The sequence below is a fragment of the Benincasa hispida genome, chromosome 4 (assembly GCF_027475165.1).
Source record: "Benincasa hispida cultivar pf3 chromosome 4, pf3_genome.v1.1, whole genome shotgun sequence".
NCBI lineage: Eukaryota > Viridiplantae > Streptophyta > Magnoliopsida > Cucurbitales > Cucurbitaceae > Benincasa > Benincasa hispida.
In genome coordinates, this window is record NC_143481.1 from 53192084 (window position 1) to 53216917 (window position 24834).

Consider the following 24834-nt stretch of genomic DNA (forward strand, 5'->3'; position numbering starts at 1 on the left):
GACTTCTACCTTAGTAAGAGGAAAGAGGGTGACATGAGTGGGTCCTCTCCACAAGTTTCTGTCTTTGGTTTGGGTGAATTTTCAAATGAGGCATCCTTGTAGTTACTAGGTGAAACACATTTTAGGCCCATGTTAGGGAGGTTTAGAGACCTAAAAGAGAATGTGCTTTCTATTGTGGTGGGCTGAAGCTAGATGGGGTTGAGTATAAGAAGTGCACATAGTTTGACACATTTGGAGGTGTTTGATAAATCACCAATTGACTCAAAAGCTTAAGCTTATGGATGAAGGTAAATTTAATATTATATCACCTAACACTCCCCCTCACTTATGAGCTTAAAATATGTGGAGACGCAACAAGTACTCAACCCTAAAAGGCTCAATCATATTCCCTTCTACCCCTTTTAAAATAAGCTGACTTAAGACATCCACTACGAGCAAGATCAAGAATGGAGACAAAGGATCTCCTTGTCTTAAACCTCTGGAAGCCTGAATCGACCCCTTTGGGGTTCCATAAGTGAGAATTGAGTACTTCACATTCCTAACACAGCCTCACATCCACATTCTCCATTTATACCAGAAGCCTTTCTTACTCATCACCTTATCCTAAAAATTCCAATCAACATGATCATAGGCCTTCTGAAAGTCAAGTTTAAGAACCACGCCCTCCTTGTTTGTTCAACAGTCCTCTATGGCTTCATTGACTATAAGAGCCTGATCAAGAATCTGCCTCCCTGCAAGGAAAGCTCCTTGTTCCTTCGAAATGGTTGAGGGCATCACTTTCCTTAAATGGTTAGCAAGAATCTTAGCCGGAATCTTCTAAACGCTAATTATGAGACTAATGGGTATAAACTCCTTCACCCTATTGGCATTCTCCTTCTTAGGGAATTAGACACATACAAGTTTCCACCATAGAGTAATTCAAAATTCCTCTCTCAAAAAATTCTTGAAATACCCCTTCCAACTCACCGTTAAGGAGATCCCAATTATCTTTGAAAAAAGCCATTGAGAACATGTCTGAGATCCCAAATATTTTGGATAAAATTCATCGAGGTTTAAGACAAGGAGATCCTCTCACCCCCTTCTTGTTCTTGCTCGTAGTGGATGTCTTAAGACGGCTTCTTTTAAAGGGGCTTGAAGGGAACATTATTGAGCTTGTTAGGGTTTGCTCGAATGAGGTGCTCTTATCATATCTTCAGTTTGCTGATGACACGATGTTGTTCTGTTTGGGGAATGGGGAGTCCTTGATCCTTAATCATATGGTGGGGTTTTTTTTGAGTTCATGTCAGGCCTTAAGATCAATAGGAGTAAATGCCAATTTTTGGGGATTAACAGTGATAAGGATAAGCTTAGAAGATGGGCGGATGCGTTTGGTTGTGAGGTTGCTTCTTTTCCATCCTCCTACCTAGGGCTTCTGTTGGGAGGTAACCCGAGAGCCACCTCCTTTTGGGACCCCATCTATGAGAAGATCCGGAAACGCATTGTGGAAGAAAGGTTATTTCTCTAGCTACCTCTGATTAGATCCGTGCTTAATGGCATCCCTGTGTAATATTTCTCCCTTTTTCGGGCCCCTAGTCTAGTATGTCAGAAAATGGAGAAGATTATGAGAGATTTTCTTTGGGAAGAGGTGAATAAAGGGAAGGGCTCTCATCTGGTTAGTTGGGAGGTTGTTGGCCGACCTATTAATTAGGGGGGATTGGAGATTGGCAATTTAAGGATTCGAAACAAAGCTCAATTGGCTAAGTAGCTTTGTCATTTTGCCCTTGAGCACGAATATTTGTGGCATCGAATTATTGCGAGTAAGCACGACAAACACCCTTTTGATTGGGTCGCTAAAGGGGTTAAAGGCCCACAACGCAATCCTTGGAAAGATATTTCGTTTGAGTTCCCTACTTTTTCTCATCTGGCTCGATGTATTGCAGGGGATGGTAAGGATACGTGCTTCTGGGAGGATGAATGGGTGGGGAATAGCCCTCTCTCCTCTATTTTTTCACGTCTCTATCATTTGTCTTCCTTAAAAAATTGTTCGGTCTCGGACTTCTTGGTTTGGACTGGGAGCTCTGTGTCTTTTTCTTTCGGGTTTTGTCATTATTTGACCAATAGGGAGACGTTGGAGGTCGCGTCTCTTCTGTCACTATTGGAGGAGTGTAACTTTAGAGTTGGGAGGAGGGACGTTCATGTTTGGAGTCCAAATCCTGGCGAAGGATTTTCTTGTAAATAATTTTTCAGATTGTTGTTGGATCCCTCTCCCATTAGGGAGTCAGTTTTTTATGTGGTTTGGAGGATTAAGATACCTAAGAAAATCAGGTTCTTTACTTGGCATGTTTTGCTTGGTCGGGTGAACACTTTAAATAGGTGGAGGAAGATTTGGATCATCTCCTTTGGAATTGTCAGTATGTGCGAGCTGTTTGGAGTTGCTTGTTGCAGGAGTTTGACGTTCGGATTGTGCGATGATTGGGGAGTTCCTCCTCTATCCGCCTTTCAGAGAGAGGCCGTTTTTTGTGGTTGGCTGGGGTGTGTGCGGTGTTATGGGATATTTGGGGAGAAAGGAACAATAGAGTGTTTAGAGGTAGGGACAGGGACCCTTGTGAGGTTTGGTCCTTAGTGAGGTTTCATATTTCCCTTTGGGCTTTGGTTTTGAAGCTTTTTTGTAATTACTCTCTTGACAACATTTAACTTAGCTGGAACCCTTCCTTTAGATGGGGCGTTTTTGTGGGCTTGGTTTTTTTGTACGCTCTTGTATTCTTTCATTTTACTTCTCAATGAAAGTTGTTGATTAAACTAAAAAAAAAAAAAAAGGGTGGAACCCAATAAGTAGAAATTAATATTAATTAGAGAAGAAATAACATTCCAGAGGTTTGAACACAGGATCTCCTTGACCATATGCTCTAATACCATGTTACATCACTAATGGACCCAAAAGGTTAAGCTAATGGATGATTGTAGATTTAATATTATGTCATCTAACAGTGTTATCCAGTAGTGTAGAGGGTCTATTTGTAAGAAGAAATTTGGCCGAGCAGCAATGAACCGTTTGTGGCATCAGAAATGAGTTGATGTTGATCTATGCTTTAATTGCTGATTTGTTCTTTAATATTTGTCAATTAGGTGTGATTATATTTGGTAGGATATTTTTCCTTTTATGTTTATGATCTTTCTATTTAAGACAGACCTATGTATGTATGTAAAGTAAGAAAAAAGTGAAATTATTCAATAAGATTCCAATTCATAAGCAGTTGATAATAAAGCAAACTCATTGGCAGATCAATTTGATTTAAGTCCAGACACTTTGGAAGTATCTTGCATTCAATTGATAGCCATAACCTTTAATGCCTCCCATAAGAAAAAGTATCGACCATGAGCTTTTTTAGTCAATCATCTATTGCATCCTCAAATTCAGGAGTTTCTTTCACTAAGGGTGTTTTGATTTCAGATTCTCCTACACAACCATCCAATGATCTTTTATTATACGAACAACAACATTCATCGAGAAAAAAATGAAAGAATAAACGAGTATACAAAAAACCAAGCCCATAAAACAAGGAATCCCACTACAAGAAGGGACTCCAACTATACAGAATCATGTCAATAGAATAATTATAAAAAACCTTCAAAATCGAATCCCAATATGACATGTGAAAACGAACAAGATACCAAGTTTCTCTAGCTTCTCTCTCAAGCTCCCCTAAACACCCTACTATTCCTCTCACCCCATAAAATCCAAATGATAGCACAAACACTTGCAAGCCAAAGGAAACGATATGATATTCATTTGGATAAGGATCCAATCGTGAGCGGTGAGCCTAAGCAGTGGATGTGACGACCCGACGTGGCAAGGCGACGGCGACCGGCAACGGTGCGGCTGGGGCGGTGGACGTGCGGAGGAGCGACGTCGCGGCTTGAAGCGGGTGCTCATGTACGACCGACATGAGGCAAGACGGCAGAGGAGACCGACTGAACGAGCGGCGCGTGGAGGAAATTGATTGGTTGAGCTGGAGGCACGACACGCGGATGGCTTCGAATGGTGGCGGCAGTCAGATCTGGCACGTGATGGCCTCAGGGAGGGGTCTCGGCGAGCGAGGGTGAGGGGAAGAGTTGACGGCACGAGACCGAGAGGGAACGGGAGGGGGTTCTTGGTTAGGGAGGCGTGCACGAGGGAGAGAGAGTGAAAGGGAAAAGAAATAAAAAATAAAAGAGAAGGAAAGAGAAAGGAAAAGGAAAATAAGGAAAAAGGAAAGAAATAACATAAAATAAAACAACACTAAATTATTTTATCTTCTCCTATTTCTTCTTTATTTTATTAAACTCCTTTCTTTCCCCATTTGAAATTAATTCCTGCCATTAATTCCCAAACTGACTTATGTGACATGAAAAGTCCAATTTCCACAATAATTAAACTTCAGCAATTACATTTAGATTTCCAAAATTCCAAAAATGCCGTCAATTAATACAAATTACTGAAATTACATTACAACAAAATTTTGGGGTGTTACAGTGGAAGAAGCCCAAATTCTTGAAGAGACCCATCAAATTGAATTAGAAAAGGATGATTATCTAATGGAATTTTGCTGAAGCCTATGATAATCTATTATTGGATAATCAGGTGGAATTACCACTGAAATCTGCAAATGAAGGTTACAGATTTCTCATCCGGTTTCTACTAAATTTGAGTCTTTTGTGAAGGTTTATGGTATACAACTTAAAACTATTCCATCTTCATCTCCTTCTCTATACAGAATCATATCAATAGAATAATTACAAAAAACCTTCAAAATCGAATCTCAATACGACACGTGAAAACGAACAAGATACTAAATTTCTGTGGCTTCTCTCCAACTTCCCCTAAACACCCTACTATTCCTCAACACCCCATAAAACCCAAACAATAGCACAGACACTAGCAAGCCAAAGGAAATGGCATGATATTGATTTGGATGAGCATTCAATTGTGAGCGGCGAGCCTAAGCAGTGTGGAAGAAGCTCAAAATCTTGAAGAGACCCATCAGATAGAATTAGAAAAGGATGATTATCTAATGAAATTTTGCTGAAGCCTACGATAATCTATTATTGGATAATCAGATGGAATTGCCACTGAAATCTGCAAATGAAGGTTACAGATTTCTCATCCGGTTTCTACTAAATTTGAGTATTTGGTGTAGGTTTGTGGTATACGACTTAAAACTATTCCACCTTTATCTCCTTCTCTATGTCTTCTGCCACAAGTCACAGTAATGAAGATGATTCATAGAACACTAGAGGACTTGGGGATATAACTAAAAGGGTTGCAATTAAGAAGCCTTTGCAAAATCAATGTTCTGATTTGGTATTAATTCAAGAGACCAGAAAAGACAGTTTTGATATGCAACTAATTAAGTCAATCTGGAGTTTAAGAGAGTTAGGCTGGCTTCCTGTTGCATCAATAGGAAGATCTGGAGGGTTACTTGTTATGTGGGATGAAAGCAAGATACAAGTGCTAGAGTTTATCAAAGGGGGTTCACTATCTTGGTTAAATTTTCTTTTCAAATCATAAAATTTGTTGAATAACAAATGCGAATGGATCAAACGATTATAGGGAAAAAGTATTTATGGGCTGGTTGGCAATCTCTTATCATTCTATTTGGAAGTTCCTTTATCAAATGGTAGATTCAATTGGTCTACTTTGGGCGATAACTTTTTCAGATCGTTAACTGATCATATTCTGATTTCAAAACAGGGGAACAACACATTTAATAATTGTATAGTCTCATGGCAAGTTTGAACTACATCCGATCACTTTACTTTTGGAAGCTGGAAATTTTTATTGGGGTGCTTCACCTTTTTGTTTATAACAGCTGGCTAAATTTGGTAGTTTGTAAAAAGTTATTGTGCAATCTCTCCAGCATGGCCAATTTTCTGGTTGGACAGGTTTTGTAACTACGTCAAATCTTAGAAATTTGAAAAAAGTTATCAAGATATGGTTTGCAGATTTAGAGATCAGTGGTAAAGGGAGAATTGATGGAATTATACATGGATGATCAAAGAATTTTGATTCTAAAAAAAAAAAAAAGCTACAGTGGTTAAAAGGGGGAGATGAAAATACTAGCTTTTTAAAAAAATTCTTGGCACGGAGAATAAAACTTATGATCTCAGAACTTTGCTCTTCAGATGGAATCCGTTGTTGGATATTCTCCAGATAAAAGTCAGAATATGGTTCTTATGGGTGGTTTAACAAAGCATGTGCCAACTACAAAAAATGCTATTTTATTAGGTACCCTTTCTCTTTGTGGTATTCCACCCCTTGCCTGCTTTTGGTCCAAAGATGAAATTCTTAATGATGGTTGTATTCACCGATTTTCGCAATAATAGCCTGTTCCACAGCAGGATTATCAGCATTTTATATGTTTCACATCTACTTACTTCACTTGCATCTTTTAGGAAAATTGAAGCTGAAATTCTTGGTTTCTTCTTATCACTTTACCTAAATCCTCTGGTCAAAGCTCTCCTTTTGGAGTAATAGTTTGAACAGAATCAAAGATTATTTTAAGATAAGTTTCGTGGATGGTCAGCCTGTTGCGGTTCGGCTCGTCTCAATGCTTCTTCTTTATGGCCTGTCTCTTTATAAATGTTATGCATACTTTTCGTTCCAAAACTTATATCTAAATTGGAATACATTTATCTTTCTTTTGTAGTTTGTGTTCTTTGGTAATCTTTTGTACTTCTTTGAGCTGTCTCTTTTCAATATGTCAATGAAAAGTTTTGTTTCTTGTTTTAAAACCTATGGTGGCAACTTGGTGTTTTTTCATTATATATTGGTTGATGAACAGTTGGTGTATAAAAGATGGCTTTGGTGGACCCGTTTTGCTCTGATCCTTGTACTACTGCAATTTGCGGGAGCAGTTTACTTAATCTTCCATATGACTAACTACATTGCTCATGATGAAACTTCAAGTGGCTGTGCTTTAGGTAAGGTGGGTAATCTCTCATTCTTCATATCGTATGTCTTTATCCATTCTCGCAGTTTATTCTCTTATTCAGTATGTGTTGTGGCGTGAAGGTATCTGGTTTGGGCTAGGCCCATGATGTCAGCTTTGTTTCTTTTGACTGCATTGCTTGCTTTGATCTCTATTTCTATGTTCTGCTGTGTTCAATTGGAATTCAATGAATCTTTAGGCACAGATTGTCTCTATCAATGGTTCAGTTTTTACATTTTTGTTTTTTTGAAAGGAAACACAACTTTTCATTTACATATGGGAAATAGTCTAATACTCAAAATACATATAGATGAAATTATCTTGAATAGACAAATTATCATAAAGCTTAGAAAGAAAACACCAAGAAGAAGCATTAACCCTTGGAACTTTGAATCGATCGAACCACCGAAGCTTTGATTCCTCTCAAACCAAATTTTAACAAATAAATCTTTGACAACATTTGACCAAAGCAGTTGAGATTTTTTCTTCATTGAAGACCCAACTAGGATATGAATAACAATTTCTTTGAAAGAATCTTTAAATACCCACTGAAGATGGAACACATAGAGTAGTTTCTTCCAGCATGCCAGCTAATAACAAAAATCAAAAAACAAATGTTGGAGATCTGCATTTGCATTCATACACTGAGTCCAAATGGAAGGAGAAAGGTAGTGAGTTGGAAGCTTCCTTTGAAGGACTGAGGAATAATTTCATGCTCCATACATCATAGGCCAAATGAGAATATTGACTCTGTAGAGACATCTTCCGGATGGATCCAAACTCCAAATACGAGTATCAGGATGAAACTCCACTCTTTTGCCTGATAAGATATGTAATAACTGCTGGAATTGTATAATTTCAGTATCCTTCAGCAACCTTCTGAAAAAGCATCCCAAGATTATATTTCACCATCCCAATGCTTGAAGACCGAGAGCCAATTGGGCAATATAGCAATTGTGTAGTGTAGATTTATTCCTTCTTTCTGATTTTATTTTTTGAGTTATTTCCTTTTATATTTTTCTTTGTATTATATCTTGTATTAAGTTTGGGGTTCAGATAAGAAGAAAAATATCCTCATGGTTTCTGGGCAGCCCTAACCTAACCCTAACACTAACCTTAACTTTTCCAGTGCTGTTTTCGTCTCCGTGTGGCCTTCCTCTGCATCTTTTCCGGCATTAGGGCATCTCTTCGAAAATTTAGTGCTCAGTCTTCAGCACCATTTTTCATCCTCGGTCACACCTCTCGGTGTTGGTCGCCTCGTTTTCGCCCCTCATCACCGTCGCCATTTTTTATTCGTCGTCCATCCACTTTTTCGGCAAGGTGTTAGTTCGTGGGTCTGCTATTCAGCATTTCGTGGGTCTCATTCAAATCGGCAGCTCTTTTTCAAGATTTTCCTTCGTGGGTTTGGCCTTGTCTCTGACCTGCCTCTAAAGGTTGTTTTGGTGTCTAATTTTTTATTTCTTTCATCTGAACATGACAGAACACAGTTTAGGAAGCTGTAGTGTTGAACATTCACCTCAACCACATGATTTCTCTCCTCAAATGGTGACAAATCATAAACTTCGGGACTCAAAATTTAGATCATGAAAAACAGATGATCATTTGGTAATGTCATGGCTAATAAACTTCATGACTACAGATGTTGGCAAAAACTTCCTATTGTGCAAAACAACAAAAGAGATATCGGATGCAGCCCGGGATACTTATTCTAGCTCTGCAAACTCCTCTGCCTTATTAGATATTGAAACTCGATTGTATGATTTACTTTAAGGAGATCTGAATGTCACTCAGTATTTTAATTTTCTTGTACACACTTGGCAACAATTGGATATGTATGAGACATATGAATGGAAATGTTCAGACGACTTGGTTCTGTTCAAAAAGATAATTAAAAAGGAGAGGAAGATTTCTTTTGGGGCTTAACAAGGAGCTAGTTGATGTCAGGGGAAGAATAATGGGTGCACAAGATTTACCATCTATTAGAGAAGCATTTGTAGAAGTTCGACGGGAGGAGAGTAGAAAACACTAAATGATGCTTGGGATTGGGCCTTCTGTTGGACCAGACATTTCAGCCACAGTAACACACTGTTTATTTCAAATAACAAGTTCAAGAAAGACTATTGTACTTGATGTGATCACTGTAAGAAAGTGGGACATGCATGAGATACTTGTTGGAAAATTTATGGCAAACCAACAGACTGGAAACCAACAAAGAAAGTGAATACTGAAAACCACACTCATGTTGTTATTCCTTCACATCCAACTACATCTGCTGTTTTCTCGAAGGAACAACTTGAGGTTTTATAGCAAATGATTGGTCACCTCTCATTCTCAAACTTTGCATTATCAAGGCTTGTCTCAAAAGTTGTCGTTTGGTTTAGAACTCGGCGTCAAAGTTTCTTCTTGCCGTCGTCTGGGTTAGAACTCGTCGTTGAGGGTTTCTTCCACAGTCGTTACAAGCCACGAATCATAGTGGGTTTTTTTTTTTTTTTTTTTTTTTTTAGTTTTGCTTGTGGGTTTCAGTTGTAGATCCGTCGACACCGTGTTAAGTTCCTCGCATCGCCTCAGCCTGAAGATCGTGAAGTCATGATTTTTTGCGACGTGCACATCTCGTGAAGTCACGATCATAGAATCCCATCTTTTTGGTTTCACAGTGGTTTCATCAGACCGGTTCCATCAGTTCTGATTGCAAATTTGGCCGTTTGTGGGTACCATTTGTCTTCCTTTTTCTTTTTTTTTGGTCCAATCTCATTAGTTGAGTTGCTTAATCTCAATTAATCAGTCTCTCACATCATGTCAAAGCAGATAGTTACATCTTTTATAAGTTTTCCTCATCAGGACATTGTCTTTTCTTGCTTCTCTGTACAACACAATAAACGAAAATTGTGGATTGTGGATTCAAGAATATCTAATCACGACTGGTGACATCAGTATTTTCCATTAGTTCAAATCACACCCTTGTCGTTCTTCGGTCCGAATAATAGATGGATCTCTATCTGAAGTTATAGAAACAAGATCGGTAAAATTATCAAATGATCTTATACTCTCCAATGTTCTTTATGTTCCTAAATTGAGTTGTAACTTGATGTCAATAAGCAAGTTTACAAGTGACTTGAATTGTATATCTAAATTCCATTCGAACTTGTATGAATTTCAGGAGTTGGGTTCGAGAAAAGTGATTGACATTGCTAAACAGCAAGGTGACCTCTATTTTTTTCAAGGAAAACATCTTCCATGCTTGTTTTTCAACCCCATGTGAGTCTTCCTATAATTTTGTTAGTTTCATTTCTAAGTCCTCTTCTTGTTCTCTGTCTTTGTCTAGTGAAAATCAAGTCATGTTATAGCACTTTCGCCTCGGACATCCAAATCTTTTGTATCTTGCGAGGTTGTTTCCTCTTCTATTCATTAATTAAAAACCAAGTCACTTTCAATGCGAAATTTGTCAACTCTCCAAACATACTAGAAATCCTTATCCAAGTGTACCCTACAAATCTTGAAAACCATTTTCATTGATCCACAGTGATATTTGGGGCCTTCTAAAGTCAAAAATATATCTGGAGCATGTTGGTTCATAACTTTTATTGATCACCATATTAGACTGACATAGACATACCTCATTAAGGAGAAATCCGAAACATCAAGTATTTTTCAATCATTTCACTCCATGATCTCCACAAAGTTTCAAAGTAATATTCAAGTCCTCAGGACCGATAATGCTCAAGATTATTTCAATTCAACTCTTGAGTCATTTCTTTCATCTCACACTAGTTCGTGTGTGGACACTTCTCAACAAAATGGGATTGCCGAAAGAAAAAATAGACACCTTTTTGAGGTCACTTATTCTCTTATGATTGCTAGTAATGTTCCTAATTCGTTATGGGGAGAAGCCATTCTTACTGCAACTTTTCTTATAATCGAATGCCTAGTTGAGTCCTTTCCAATCTCCTCGAGATATCTTCCTCCAAACTTCATTCCCAAATACAAAACTTTTCTCAAATTTATCCTTTCAGGGTTTTGGATGTTCCTTTTTTATTCACAATCATTCTCCTCATCGATCTGAACTTGATCCAAAATCCATCAAATGCATTTTTCTAGGTTATTCATCAGATCAAAAGGGGAACAAATGATATTCCCAGTTACTAGGAAAATGTACACTTCTTTGGATGTTACCTTCTTTGAAAACCAACCATTTTTCACCAAGTCTCAAATTCAGGGGGAGAATGTGAGAGAATTTGAGCCATGGGAAGTTCAACCTACTTGTCCCGCACTTCCTAATCATATCATATCCAAAGTCTTAGCTCCTTCTCTAAATGAGGTACCTAATCTTGTATCGGTCCCGCCTATTGCTTTTGAACTTGAAGTCTCACGAGTTTATTAACCTATAGTCTCACAAAGTCGAACTCCTATGTTTACTCGAGAAGGAAAGGGGCTTCCTTACAAGACTGAATGCCAACCACCTAAGCTAGACACATCTTCTTTGAATTCCACTCATGAGAACATCACTTTTATGATGCCCGTGATTGATGATACAACACTATCAATTGCTCAACAGAAAGGTGTTAGAAGATGCACTAGCCATTCAATTAAAAAATATGTGGCATATGGGAAATTAAATTCGTCGTCTAAAACCTTCATAACTTAGTTGGACAATATTTAAATTCCACACTATTCAAGATGCACTTAATGATTCTAAGTGGAAAAAGGTTGTACATGAGGAAATTAAAGCTTTTAAAAGTAATGGAACGTGGGCTCTCACAACACCTCCTCCTAGAAAGAACCTCGTTGGCTGTAAATGGATTTTCAAAGTTAAATACAAATCAAATGGAAGCGTTGAAAGATTCAAAGCAAGACTTGTGACTAAAGGCTTCACTCAATCATACGGTATTGATTATCAAGAGACTTGCTTCGGTTGCCAAATTAAACACTATTCGTGTCCTTTTATCTTTAGCAATAAATCAAGATTGGCTCCTTCATCAACTTGATGTCAAAATTGTCGTTTTGAATAGTGATCTCGAAGAAGAAGTTTATATGCAGGTTCCTTCTAGAATGGAAAATGAGTCTAACACAGACTTGTTATGCAAGTTGCACATATCTTTATATGGATTAAAACTGTCTCTTCGTGCGTGGTTTGACGGATTTGCCAAAGTTATGATTAAAGGTGGTTATCATGAATGTCAAGCTGATCATACTCTATTTGTGAAATCTGCCAACAACAAAATTGCAATCCTGATTGTATATGTAGATGATATCATCATCATGAGAAATGATATGTAGGAGATCCTTAATTTAAAAAAGATGCTTGCAACTAAGTTTGAAATCAATGACTTGGGAAGTTTAAGATATTTTTTTTTTAGGAATGGAGATGGTGAGGTCTAAAGATGGCATTGTCATCTCTCAACGAAAATATATTCTAGACTTGCTAAAGGAGACCGGAAATCTAGAGTGCAGATCTGCTGAAACATCTATGGATCCAAATCTAGGCCAAGACCAAAGTGAAGGGATTAGACCAGTTGACAAAGACATGTATCAAAGGCTTGTGGGAAAGTTAATTTACTTATCACATACCAAACGAAACATCATATTTTATGAGCATTGTTAGTCACCACGTGAACAGTTCAAATGAACATCATCTTAAGACTGTTTAACAAAATTTTAAGATACTTGAAAGGTACTCCAGGTTATGGGTTATTGTTTAACAAGTCATCAAACAGAATGGTAGAACTATATACTGATGCTAGTTGGGCTAGAAAGCTAACTGATTGAAGATCTACACCTGGATATTGCTCTTATGTATGGGGCAACTTAGTCACCTGGAGAAGTAAAAAACAATCAGTTGTAGCCAGAAGTAGTGCATAGGCTGAATATCGATCTCTACCATTGGAAATTTGTGAAGGGATGTAGATTCAGAAGCTTTTGGAAGAACTAAGGATAGCAACTCAAAGTTCGTCCAAAACATTTTGTGACAGTCAAGCAGCAATTAGTATAGCAAAGAATTTCGTCCATCATGACAGAATGAAACACTTAGAGAACGATTGACATTTCATACCTGAGAAGGTCAACAAGAACATAGTGGAACTAAACTATGTTCCATCTCGCCAAAGCTTTACCGAAGAGAAATTTTGATGAATTCAATTCTAAGTTTGGATTGTATTCTATATACAACCCAGCTTGAGGGGGAGTGTAGATTTGTCTATAGTATATAATTTTATTAATTATTATTTTAATTATGATTAGATGTCCTTTTTTTTTTAATAATTAATTTCTTAGTTGGAATCTCTCTTGTATTATAATTACCCATTATTGGGTCCTTTTGAATAATAAGAAAATATAATATTTCTCCAGAAAACCACACTTCCCAAAGTCCCAAGTTTAGGGAGAGAATATGAGAGAATTTGAGCCATGGGAAGTTGAGTTTGACTCCATCACTCCAACTATTCCCATCACCACCGAAGTCTCTTCTCCTACCATAAATGAGCTAGTTACTCCTAAATTTAACCAGTCTCGTGTCCTTGAAGCATTGCAAAACCAAACATCTATTGTTTATAAGAGAAGAAGAGAGGCTGCCTCACAGTTCACACAACCAAGAATGCCAACCACCCGAACCAGATTGATTATCACTGAATTCCACTGAAGAGGATGTTACTTATATGACACCTTTAATTGATGATTCGACCCTACCAATTGCTCAGAGAAAAGGTGTTAGAAGTTGCACCAATCATCCTATTGCAAAATATGTTGCCTATGGGAAGTTGCGTCCTTTTTATCGAGCATTTCACTCAGTTGGATAGCATTCAAATCCTATAGACCATTCATGATGCACTTAAAGATCCAAAATGGAAAAAGATAATGGATGAAGAGATTAGAGCTCTTGAGAGCAATGGAACATGGACTCTGACAAGGCTACCACATGGAAAGAATCCAGTTGGTTGCAAATGGATTTTCATAGTTAAGTACAAATCTGACGGAAGTGTGGAACAATTTAAAGCCAGATTTGTCGCCAAAAACTTTACCCAATCATATGGTATATGTCACACCCCCTCCCAAGCCTTAGCCCAAAACTTAGAAGGAAGCATGAAGAAATATCAACTTGGCTCTAAGACAATCATTCTTATTATTAAAGATTAGAGATTTGACATGTCTACATTAGCCAACCCAATTTTATATACATAGTCTAACTCTTCTACTGATTTTCTTTCTACTATACAATCCGAGTCATGCTCTCAAAGATTACCAAGTTCTTGGTGTTTGGTGGTTGGATGACTCTTCCCTGAACGCTCCGCTTCGCTTCCTTGAGGGGGGATAAAAAAAAAACATTTGGAAAGCGTGAGCTAATACGCCGACCGAAGCCGACTATATTTTCCCGCCAAGTACCCTTTCAAGCATGCTAACAATATATTCCGGGTATAATCTCAGTTTCCATCACAATTATGCAGGCAATATCATGGCAAGCATAGTGACATCAATATCATGCATCTTTGCTCATACCTATGCATTTATACATACAGCAATGCATTAATCTTAATAACCACTCACCGTTTGCAAGGCTTCCTACTGCAATTTACTTTGGGAGTGTTTCCCTGAGATTTCCTCCATTTCAATGAAAATCTCCAATTAATACCATTATGTCACTAAATAATGTTAAAACATTCAAAATACATTTTTATATTAACAACACCAGCTTACCTTATTCAAAACTTTAGTCAGAACCTCAAATAAGCCTTTTAGAGGTTATTCCAACCATGGCTCGTGCGTGCAAGAGTGTTGGCAAGCGGTTCGGCGTCAAGCTTTGTGCAGGAGGCACGCGTGCTGTATTGCTCTGATGGCCGTAGCGTCACGGACGATGCGTTGGGCTGTTGCGGGCTTATGCGTCCGTGCGTTGTGCTGGTGCAGGCTTATGCGTCTGTCTGAGCCTTCACGCTTGTCAACGCACCTTTGCTTCCTCCGAACTCTAATTATAATGGCAGCCTGAGTACCTAAACTTAACTCTCTAAATAAGCTTTTAACACTGAAATTTTGGAAATGGCACGAGTTGATTGTTCACGACAAGCCCTTCTATTTATAGATACCTTGGGCTTTCCCCCTTGTGACAACTCAAAATCCAAATGTCTCTCCTTTAAGCTGCCAACACTCAATCTTTGCCAGCAGTGCTTTGAGTTGTATTAATCTTGGTTTGCCAGCAAAATTTTTTACTTTGCATGTAATCTCAACCTTACACCTCCTACTTTAAGCTGATAAGAGTCATTTTGCTGAAATATTCTTCCGCCACCTCATCTACTTAGTGCCTAAGAATGTTTATCCATATAATTTAGCACCACTTATGAGCGCATATCTCGTATGTGACTTAACTTGGATGGTGCCACTTTCCCTTGAGGTTTTTCATCAACGCAACCCTTGAGTCACGACTCAAAGCATCGCATCCTTGGCCTCCTTCGCACAGCTTTCCTTTTGCCCATGCGCCCACATATCTTCGAATGTTCAACGCATAACACATCCATCGCGTAGCACACTACCCACGCATAGTGTGGCCATAAATCATCGCATGTCCTTGGCTGTACACTCTCATGTGACAGGGCCGTAGATTACCATCAATGCATAGCCTTGTCGTATGCTATCAACGCATAACGTTGCCGCGCATCGCCAATGCATACCTTCGACAGTCAGTGCATTCTCCCATTGCCGCAAGCCTCCATCACTGCATGCCTTGATCCGTATTAACGCATGCCTCCACACACCGCACGCCCCTGCTACGCGTGCCTTTGCGTCAGCGCACGCCCTTGCATCACCGCGACTACCAACGCGTGCCTTTGACTGCAAGCCTTCGGCTGCTACCCACGCATCCATCGCATCCAACGTTTAGCGCAACTTAAAGCCATCGCATGCGCTGTTCTTAGTCTCAAAAGACATTTGCTTCTCTTGGCCACATTTTGACTCTCTCAATATCCAAATAACCTCTAAATACTTAGAACCAACGCATAGCCAATACTAACATCTTACTTAACACAAGACCAACACAATATTCACTATTTTTGTCTTGATCCAACGCATATCTTCTTTTAGTAATATTTTTTTTAACCAAATTCTTTTATTAGTTACTTCTTAGCACAACATTTAACCACTTAGAACTTTTCCTCCTCTTAGTAACCCACTACCGTCTAGATTTAGGATTAGGGTCTTACATTTACCACTCCCTTAAATATAATTTCGTCCTCGAAATTAAACCAATCCTATTTTACAAACAAATTTTATTAATTGATTTGCTTAATACAGTTTTATTACATAACAACTTCTGTCCTAGTCCTCTAAATTTTTCTCTTTCCCTTTTCCCACGTCTGGTATATCTTCCTCCCTAGTTTGAGTTAACCCATATAATTGTCCCAACGTCATTTTTCCTGTTTCCTCCAACACTCCATCCTCCCTCGACCATCGTTGGTTTCATTCCAGGGTTGTTCTGCAGCTGTATATTTCCAGCTTCCATCAACTGGGGGCACTCTCGTTTAAAGTGTCCTGGGTTGCCACACTTAAAACATGCACGCGTTCGTCCTTGGGTTTGCTCCCAACATTTTCTCCAGTGATATTTATTACAGATCGGGCATCTAGGTTTTTGATTTACACTCACCATTGACTCATTTATCTGGCTTTCTCGTTCGGAGTCTGCTTTAGTATTTGTAATGTAATTCCTCTTCTTTTCCACACACTTCTACTTTCTATCCTGGGAGTAAAATTTCTTCGCTCTTCCCTCCGCCACCTGTTCGTTGATGAGTCCCTTTTTGGTCTTAGTTCTTCTGTCGCTAAAGTTTTTTCTACTCTCATTGCTGCTTCCACTAATTTTGAGAATTCTCCCCACTCCGCAGTTGCTATCATAGGAGTTCGAATCTCTTGTATTAATCCCGATTCAAACCTCCTACAGTGCTCCTTTTCATCCTCAATTATGTTTAAAGTATACTTGGATAGCTCAGTATACTTTAATTCATATTCTGCTACAGTCATGTTTCCCTGCATGAGCTGTAGGAACTCATCTCGTTTCATATCTCGAAACGATCGAGGATAGAATCTCTCGAAGAACGCTTCTCGAAATTCTTCCCAACAAATTTCTTCTTGGTCTCCTCTTCTATTCTTCAGTGAAAAGAAAATTGTAACTTGAATAATGTCAACTGTAGGAAATGGATTATAACTTGGTCTCCTCTTCCCGCTATGGTCTTTTTGCTCGGATCTAGTGAAAAGTAGATTGTAACTTGAATAATGTCAACTGTAGGAAATGGATCCGAGCAAAATTGAGGATGATTGTCTTGGATTGTATAGTAGAAAGAATGATTGTCTAATGTAGACATGTCAAATCTCTAATCTTTAATAATAAGAATGATTGTCTTAGAGCCAAGTTGATATTTCTTCATGCTTCCTTCTAAGTTTTGGGCTAAGGCTTGGGAGGGGGTGTGACAGTGCATGGTTTGAAAAATTCACCAAAGCACTGATTTAAGGTGGTTACTATCAATGTCAAGCTGATCATACCTTATTTGTGAAATCCTCAAATGATAAAATTGCAATTTTAATTGTATATGTAGATGATAGTATTATTACTGGGAATGATTGTGAAGAGATTCTCAACCTTAGAAGGATGCTTACAATCGAGATTGAAATCAAAGACCTGGGAAGTTTGAGATACTTTTGAGGCGTGGAGGTGGCTCAATCCAAAGATGGTATTGTAATTTCTTAGAGAAAATACATTATGGACTTATTAAAGGAGTCGGGAAATTTTGGGTGTAGACTTGCAGAAACCCCTACAGATCAAATATAGTTTTAAACCAAAGTGAAGAGACTACTTTACTACACAATAACGAAGACTTGTGGGTAAGTTAATTTACCTTTCACATAGTAGACCAGACATTCATACTCTATAAGCATTGTGAGCCAGTATATGAACAACCCTAGGGAATGACATCTTGAAGTTGTGAACATAATTTTGAGGTATTGAAAGGCACTCCAGGTTATGGACTGTTATTCAGAAGGTCATTGAATAGACTAATAGATTGGTTGAACTTTAAACTGATGCTAGTTGGGCAAGAGAATTAACTGATCGAAATCCACAACTGGCTATTGCTCTTATGTTTGGGGTAACTTAGGCACTTGGAGAAGTAAAAACATGCCGCTGTAGCAAGAAATAATGCTTAAGCTAAATATAGAGTTCTTTCTTTGGGAATTTGCGAAGGAAAGTGCATTAAAAAACTGTTGATAGAACTGAAAATTGATACTTATTTCTTTTAAAGAAAACAAGACCATTTCATTGATATAATGAAATGAGTCTAGTGCTCAAGTTACAAGAAACAAAAATTGAAAATTGATACCCAAAATTTAGTTAAAATGAGTTAAAATGTTTTGTGATGGTCAATCAGCCATTAGTATTGCAAAGAACCCAGTGCATCATGATCGAACAAAACACATAAAGCTTGACCGTCATTTCATATTTTAGAAGGACTACAGTAACAGAGTGGAATTATCTTGTGTGTCATCTCGTCATCAGATTGCTGATATTCTTACCAAAGCATTACCGAGGAGAACTTTTGAAGATTTCAACTTCAAGCTTGGCTTGTACTCTATATACAACCCAACTTGAGGGGGAGTGTAGATCTATTCTTTTTTGTGAATTTTTTTTTCCTTTTTGAGTTATTTCCTTTTATATTTTTTCTTTGTATTAGTATTAAGTTTGGGGTTCAGATAATAAGAAAAATAGTTTTTCTCCCAAATGACGTAGTGTCAAGGAAAACACAAATTAAATGCAAAATTTTCTAACCAAAGTTGTTTCCAAATTCATTCCCATCACCAAGTTTAAAAGAAGCAAATATTTCCACCAATCCAAGGGCTTCGAAGACTTGGCCCAAATTTCTCAGCCCTGTGCCAATGGTCCCTTACCATGGATACTTTGCACCAGTTTACTCCAAAGTGAATCAGGTTCCTGAGAAAATCTTCATCCCCACTTTAGCGAGAAGATCCAAGTTTCTATTTTTTAATCCTCTAAAACCGAGACCATTTTCCTTTAGAGATTTGGTATCGAGTCCCATTTGGCTAGATGGTTTACCTTACTGCCTTTGTTTCCTTCCTCAAAGAAAGATTTCATGTTTCTCTCAATTGATGAAATCACTTTATCGGGCATTAAGAATAGAGACATATACTAAATAGGTAGATTCTCCAAGTTTTCTTTACATAATACAAGTCTTTTTCCCCGAGACAAATTGAATCATTTCCATCGATCAAGCTTCTTCTAAATTTAGTGGGGTAATGTAAGTTTTCCTTCCTGGGACAAATTGAATCATTTCCATCGATCAAGCTTCTTGTAAATTTAGTGGAGTAATGTAAGTCAACTTTATGTGAAGTAAATGTTCTTTTTTATAGAAACAACTGCTTTTATGAAAAAATACAAGGGCAACAAAAAATCCAGCCCTCAAAACCCCTCTAGAGAAAGGGTTTTTTACTAACTAATATACTACCTAGAGGATAATAACAAAAAGTCTTCAAGACTGAAGCCCAAAGAGACGAATGTGGAGTAAATGTGGATGAAGATAAGTTACTATCCACCGCTGCTCTTCTTCATTGCAAGGTTGAGCATCTTTCGTTGCTATATCTTGGTTTTTCACTTGGTGGGTATCCGAAAAAGGTCTCTTTTTGGCAGCCAGTTATGGATAGAGTACAAAAGAAATTTGAAAGATGGAAAAGATTCAATTTGTTGCATGGCGGAAGGGCTATTTATGCAAATCGTTTTTTTTCTTATGCCATCAAAGGTTATCTCCTTCCATCCTAAATCATAGCTCTACTTGAAGAGTTCGTCTATTATCTCCCTAGTTAGTGGTCATGTTGAGGATCTTGAAAAAATGGAAGGACTTCACACTCTTTATAGGATACATGAGTTATTCCTCTCATAGCCGTTGATTTTCAGATGGAACCTTATGTTTATCTAATATGGTATTAGAGCCTAAATGGGTACTCTGTCCAAAAAAGAAAGGACCCAATTCAAGAATGACGAATCCAAAGAGGCACCATTTTTAATGGACATGTTGAGGATCTCACATTGAAAACTGGGGAGACCTCACACTCTTTGTAAGATACATGAGTTACTCCTCTCATAGCTGATTATTTTTGAGATGGAGCCTGTGTTTGTCTAATAAATCAAAATGACTTTTGTGTCTTCCTTTTCCTTTTCTGTATGTTTATTTGTGGTGTCCATATGCATGATTGTTTGAGACTGAGAAATTCTGTTGTACGCATGTGATGCAGGGGTGGCTTCAAATGATAGATGGTGGAAACGGAAGCTACTGGTTTTATTTACAACCTTGGTGTGCTTTGTTGCACTGGTTCAGTGTTTTACTGGTATGGATGTTCTAAGGTGGAGGTCATTTTATTCAACTCAAGATCATGCATGGAAAGCACATTACAGTGAGATATTTGACCATGGGATTCGTGAGGCATTATGCTGTTTGGGACGTTCCAAATACCTGTATGTCTCATTCTCCTCCTCCTTCCTCTCTCTCTCTCACTCTCTGATATGGGGTTTTTCTTATGTGCTCTATATTTGTGTTACACTATCACTCCTCATTTTCATATCCTGGTGCCATGTTTTAGGAGCATCACGGAAGAAGATGAGGTCTTCTCAGTGGCACAATTATTGGGTGATCTTGTTGCTTATCGCTCAACTGGCACTGGGCATTTGGAATTTTTGGCAGGTTTAGTTTGAAATTCTATGCGTGTTTTTAATCATCTTTTTATGTCATTTCGCATTTGCTAAGTATCTGGACCTTTTAGATAGGCAGGCATTCTTGTTGCAGTATGCATTATTCAGCAACTTTGCTAATGTTAAATAAGTGAAGTCAGCTGGTTTGAGAAATGAGCAACTTGTGCCATTAAAGAAAGGCTGGATCTTAAATAGATTAAAGCTCTACAGCCCATGCCCCAAGCAATGTCCACACAGATACCTTGTTGGTTATAGAATACCTAAAACTCTTAGGTTTGAGAAAGAATCAGAATGCTCTATTCATTCACCAAAGATATGAATATATACAAGTGTACAAAGCATAGAAAAGGAAAATATCACAAAATATTTACAAGAATGAAAAACCCTAACATAGAATTATAACACTCCCCCTCAAGTTGGAGCATATATGTTAATCATGCCCAACTTGTTACATAGATAATCTATACGTCTTCCATCCAATGCTTTCGTGAAGATATCTCCTAATTGTTCTCCCGTCTTCACATATCCTGTAGATACCAACCCTTGTTGAATTTTCTCACGTACAAAATGGCAATCAACTTCAATATGTTTAGTCCTTTCATGAAATACTGGATTAGACGCAATATGAAGTGCTGCTTGATTATCACACCACAACTTTGTCGGTGTGGTGATTTCAAATCCCAACTCAACAAGAAGTTCATATATCCAAATCAATTCTCACACAGATTGTACCATTGCTCTATATTTTGATTATGCACTTGAACGTGACACCACATTTTGCTTCTTACTCTTCTAAGAAATCAAATTACCACCAACAAAAACACAATACCCTGAGGTTGATCTTCTGTCTTCTTTAGATCTTGCCCAATCGGCGTCTGAGAAACATTCAATATTAATATGGCCATAATTCTTATATAATAAACCACGCCCGGGAGCAGCCTTCAAATAACAAAGAATCTGTTCCAATGCAGCCCAATGATCAACTGTAGTGCATGACATGTACTGACTCACAATACTTACTGAATAGGCTATGTCTGGTCGAGTCACTGTAAGGTAATTAAATTTTTCCACTAACCTCCTATATCTTTCGGGATCTTTTAGCAATTCTCGATCTTTTGTGAGCCGTAGGTTTGACATCATTGGGGTACTACATGGTTTAGCCTTTAGCTTTCCTGTTTCAGTCAACAAATCAAGTACATATTTTCTCTCTGATAATAGAATTCCTTTCTTGCTTATTACCTCAATTCCTAAGAAGTATTTCAACATGCCCAAATCTTTTGTATGGAATTGACTATGAAGAAAGGTCTTTAGAGACTGGATACCTAAAGCATCATCACCAGTGATTACAATATCATCCACATATACGACCAACAAGATGACACCACCCTCAGATCTCTTAAAAAAGACTGAATGATCTGACATGCTCTTCCGCATTTCAAAGCTTTCAATCACCTGACTAAATTTACCAAACCAAGCTCGTGGGCTCTGCTTTAATCCATACAAGGATTTACGAAGGCGACACACCGTTCCATTCTCCCCCCGAGCAACAAACCCTGGTGGTTGCTCCATATATACACTAGAACCTGGGTTCTTGGATGTTTTTCTTAGATGAATATGAGCTTAGGGAACTGTTAGCGGGTAGTGCTTTTACTACTACACCTTGAAGAAGTTGGCTGTGAGACTTCACTCATTTCAGCAGCGCCAATAGTGGCAAGGGTTTAAAGGTACCAATGATTGGCTAGAATTTCTAGATGCCATTGGGATTTTTGTTGTATAGACACCATCTTAATTTGGATGGGATAAAATATTTGTAATCCAAATTGTGCAAGAAATACATGGTTCTTATATTTGGGAGAAAGATCCAACACAAGAAATGAGGAGGAATATTAAGAATAAATATTATATGATCGACAAATTATTACAATTCACATAGGTATTTAGAGCTAATATCTACAAAAGATAAACTCACAGTATTACTCAACTTTTGGATAGTATTCAAGTTCAAGAAATCCTATACTTGGATCAGTTTGACTTCTGGCAGTGCTGTATAGTTCTGAACAAAATACTTTTTTTTTGAAGCAAGAAATAAACTTTTCATTGATTGATACGACATAAAGAGACTAGTGCTCCAAAGATACAAACTCCAAAAAGGAGTGAAAAAAGAAAAGAGAACATAATATGATCGAGACATTATGAGATAGCAATTGTCAAATCACCAATTGACCCGAAAGCTTAAGCTGATGGGTGAAGATAAATTGACACTTTAGCATTTTCCCGCACTTGTGGACTTGGAACTTTGTAGTAGACCAAACGAGTGGAAATCAATATTAATTGGGGATGAAATAACATTGCACAAATTTGATTATAGGACCTCTTGAACCTTTGCTCTAATACCATGTTAAATCACCCGTTGGTCCAAAACCTTAAGCTGATGAGGAAGGTGAATTTGATATTATATCAACACTTTAGCAGCAACAATAAAAAAATTAGGTAAGAGAGGAAGGCCTTCCCATTAAGTCAAATATATTGCATAGAAAAACCTCCAAATAATTTTGACAGAGAGCACCATGTTGAACCCTTCAAACGAGCCTTTCAAAACACTCAAAGTCCCTGAGAAGCTTGTCATGGTAGATGAAGTTCTAAAAGAATTGCTTTAACTGCATTCCTTTTAATGTAGCAAAGAGCCATTGAGCAAAGAAGAGACATTCGTTCTGAAATATTCGAGAAAACTCAATGAGAGTTGAATGTTGTAAATAGAAGAGACCAGAGTTGTTGGCATCAGTTGTCTGGTATAAGAGCTATCAAAAAAGATACGGAGAAGCGTTTCCTCAGTCGAAAATCAGATGGCATTACACAGTCTTAGGATTCTTCTTTTGCAAAATCTACGAGGTATTTAGATTGCCATTCAACATTATCCAAATCAAGATATTGATTCTTTTCGGACTCTTAAACTTCGATATGATTGAGAATCCTCTTCACTCAAGGAATATGAAAAAATCTTTTCCTCTACCTAGCCTCACTGTTGTTATTTCTGCTATTTTTTTAGGAGGTGTGAGTGATAATATAAAATCTTTCAAGTAGTGAGAATTTTTGGAGATAATTTGAATCTTACTATTGGCTTCAGTCTTTATTATTATTATTATTTTATTTCTATAGTTATAAAGCCTATTGGAAGGCCTTTATTTAGTTTTATGGCCGCTTTTTTGTTTCTCCATTTTTCAAAAATCCTTTTCATTTCCATTTATATTTTCTTTTATGGACTTTTTGTAATTATTTGCTTCCTACATATTGAAATTGGTGAGCATTTTAATCTATCTTGGGTGTTTGGATGCCTGGTTGGCTCGTGTATCTATTCTTTTGTCTTTTATTCTATAGTGAAATTTATTTTCTATTAGAAAAAGAAAAAGGTAAAAACATTTAAGCTATCGAATTATGTTTATATATTAATGTTATAGTATCCACTCTCTAAATAACTTTCCAGTAGTTTTCATAGTTCCATTAATATGTACGCAATATTCAATAACACCAAAATATGTTGCTTTAGGTCTTGCTTTATTGCAGAGGCATGGCCAAGTAGTACACACTTCTGAAGAGCTAATGGAGGCACCTATAGATAAAATTGAGGAGGCTGCTGTTCTTCATAAATTTGCTGAAGCAGCTTACACGGTATATCAAATGATCCCTGATAATTTTTTTGTCATGAGAAAATTAAATCTAAGCATGTTGTGCAGGGGCCATTGCTTGATTTTGGAAGAAACCCTCTCTCATTTCCTTGTGCATGGGCATATCGACAAGGGATATTGACTCCATGGACTCGTAACAAGTAGTTCCTCTATCTAGAATTTTGTTCAATGCAGTATGTTAAGTAGATCTATTATTCTTTGCTTGAACATACAGTTGAAAATATTCTGAGTGCTTATGTTCCTCTTTCATCTTCTTAAAATTTTACCTCTATTTTTTTTCCTCCATAATATATTTATCTGCTTTGTTTCCCACTTTTGTAGGAGGCCTGTACTCCATGGCGATAACTGGTGGCGAGGCCATGCTGCGGCCTTTCTTAAATATGTTAACTTACCTCCTGAAGTACTTCGCAGAGGGCGTGTTAACCAGGTGATTTCATTTTATAGTTCTTATCGTTGTCTTCCACATCTCCTAGAACTTATTGAGACT

At 37.7% G+C, this 24834-nt stretch overlaps 1 protein-coding gene across 9 annotated transcripts in view; it reads left to right on the plus strand.

Moving 5' to 3' along the window:
- Positions 1-24834, plus strand: part of LOC120075166 (lipase class 3 family protein) — a 54843-nt gene that overhangs the window by 6091 nt on the left and 23918 nt on the right. For all 9 annotated transcript variants that reach the window (XM_039028353.2, XM_090313083.1, XM_090313082.1 and 6 more), the window contains exons 2-7: positions 6801-6939; positions 20211-20430; positions 20556-20656; positions 24209-24330; positions 24396-24487; positions 24669-24774. In XM_039028353.2, the coding sequence (XP_038884281.2) occupies positions 6801-6939; positions 20211-20430; positions 20556-20656; positions 24209-24330; positions 24396-24487; positions 24669-24774 (780 nt within the window). The remainder of the gene's footprint in view (positions 1-6800; positions 6940-20210; positions 20431-20555; positions 20657-24208; positions 24331-24395; positions 24488-24668; positions 24775-24834) is intronic.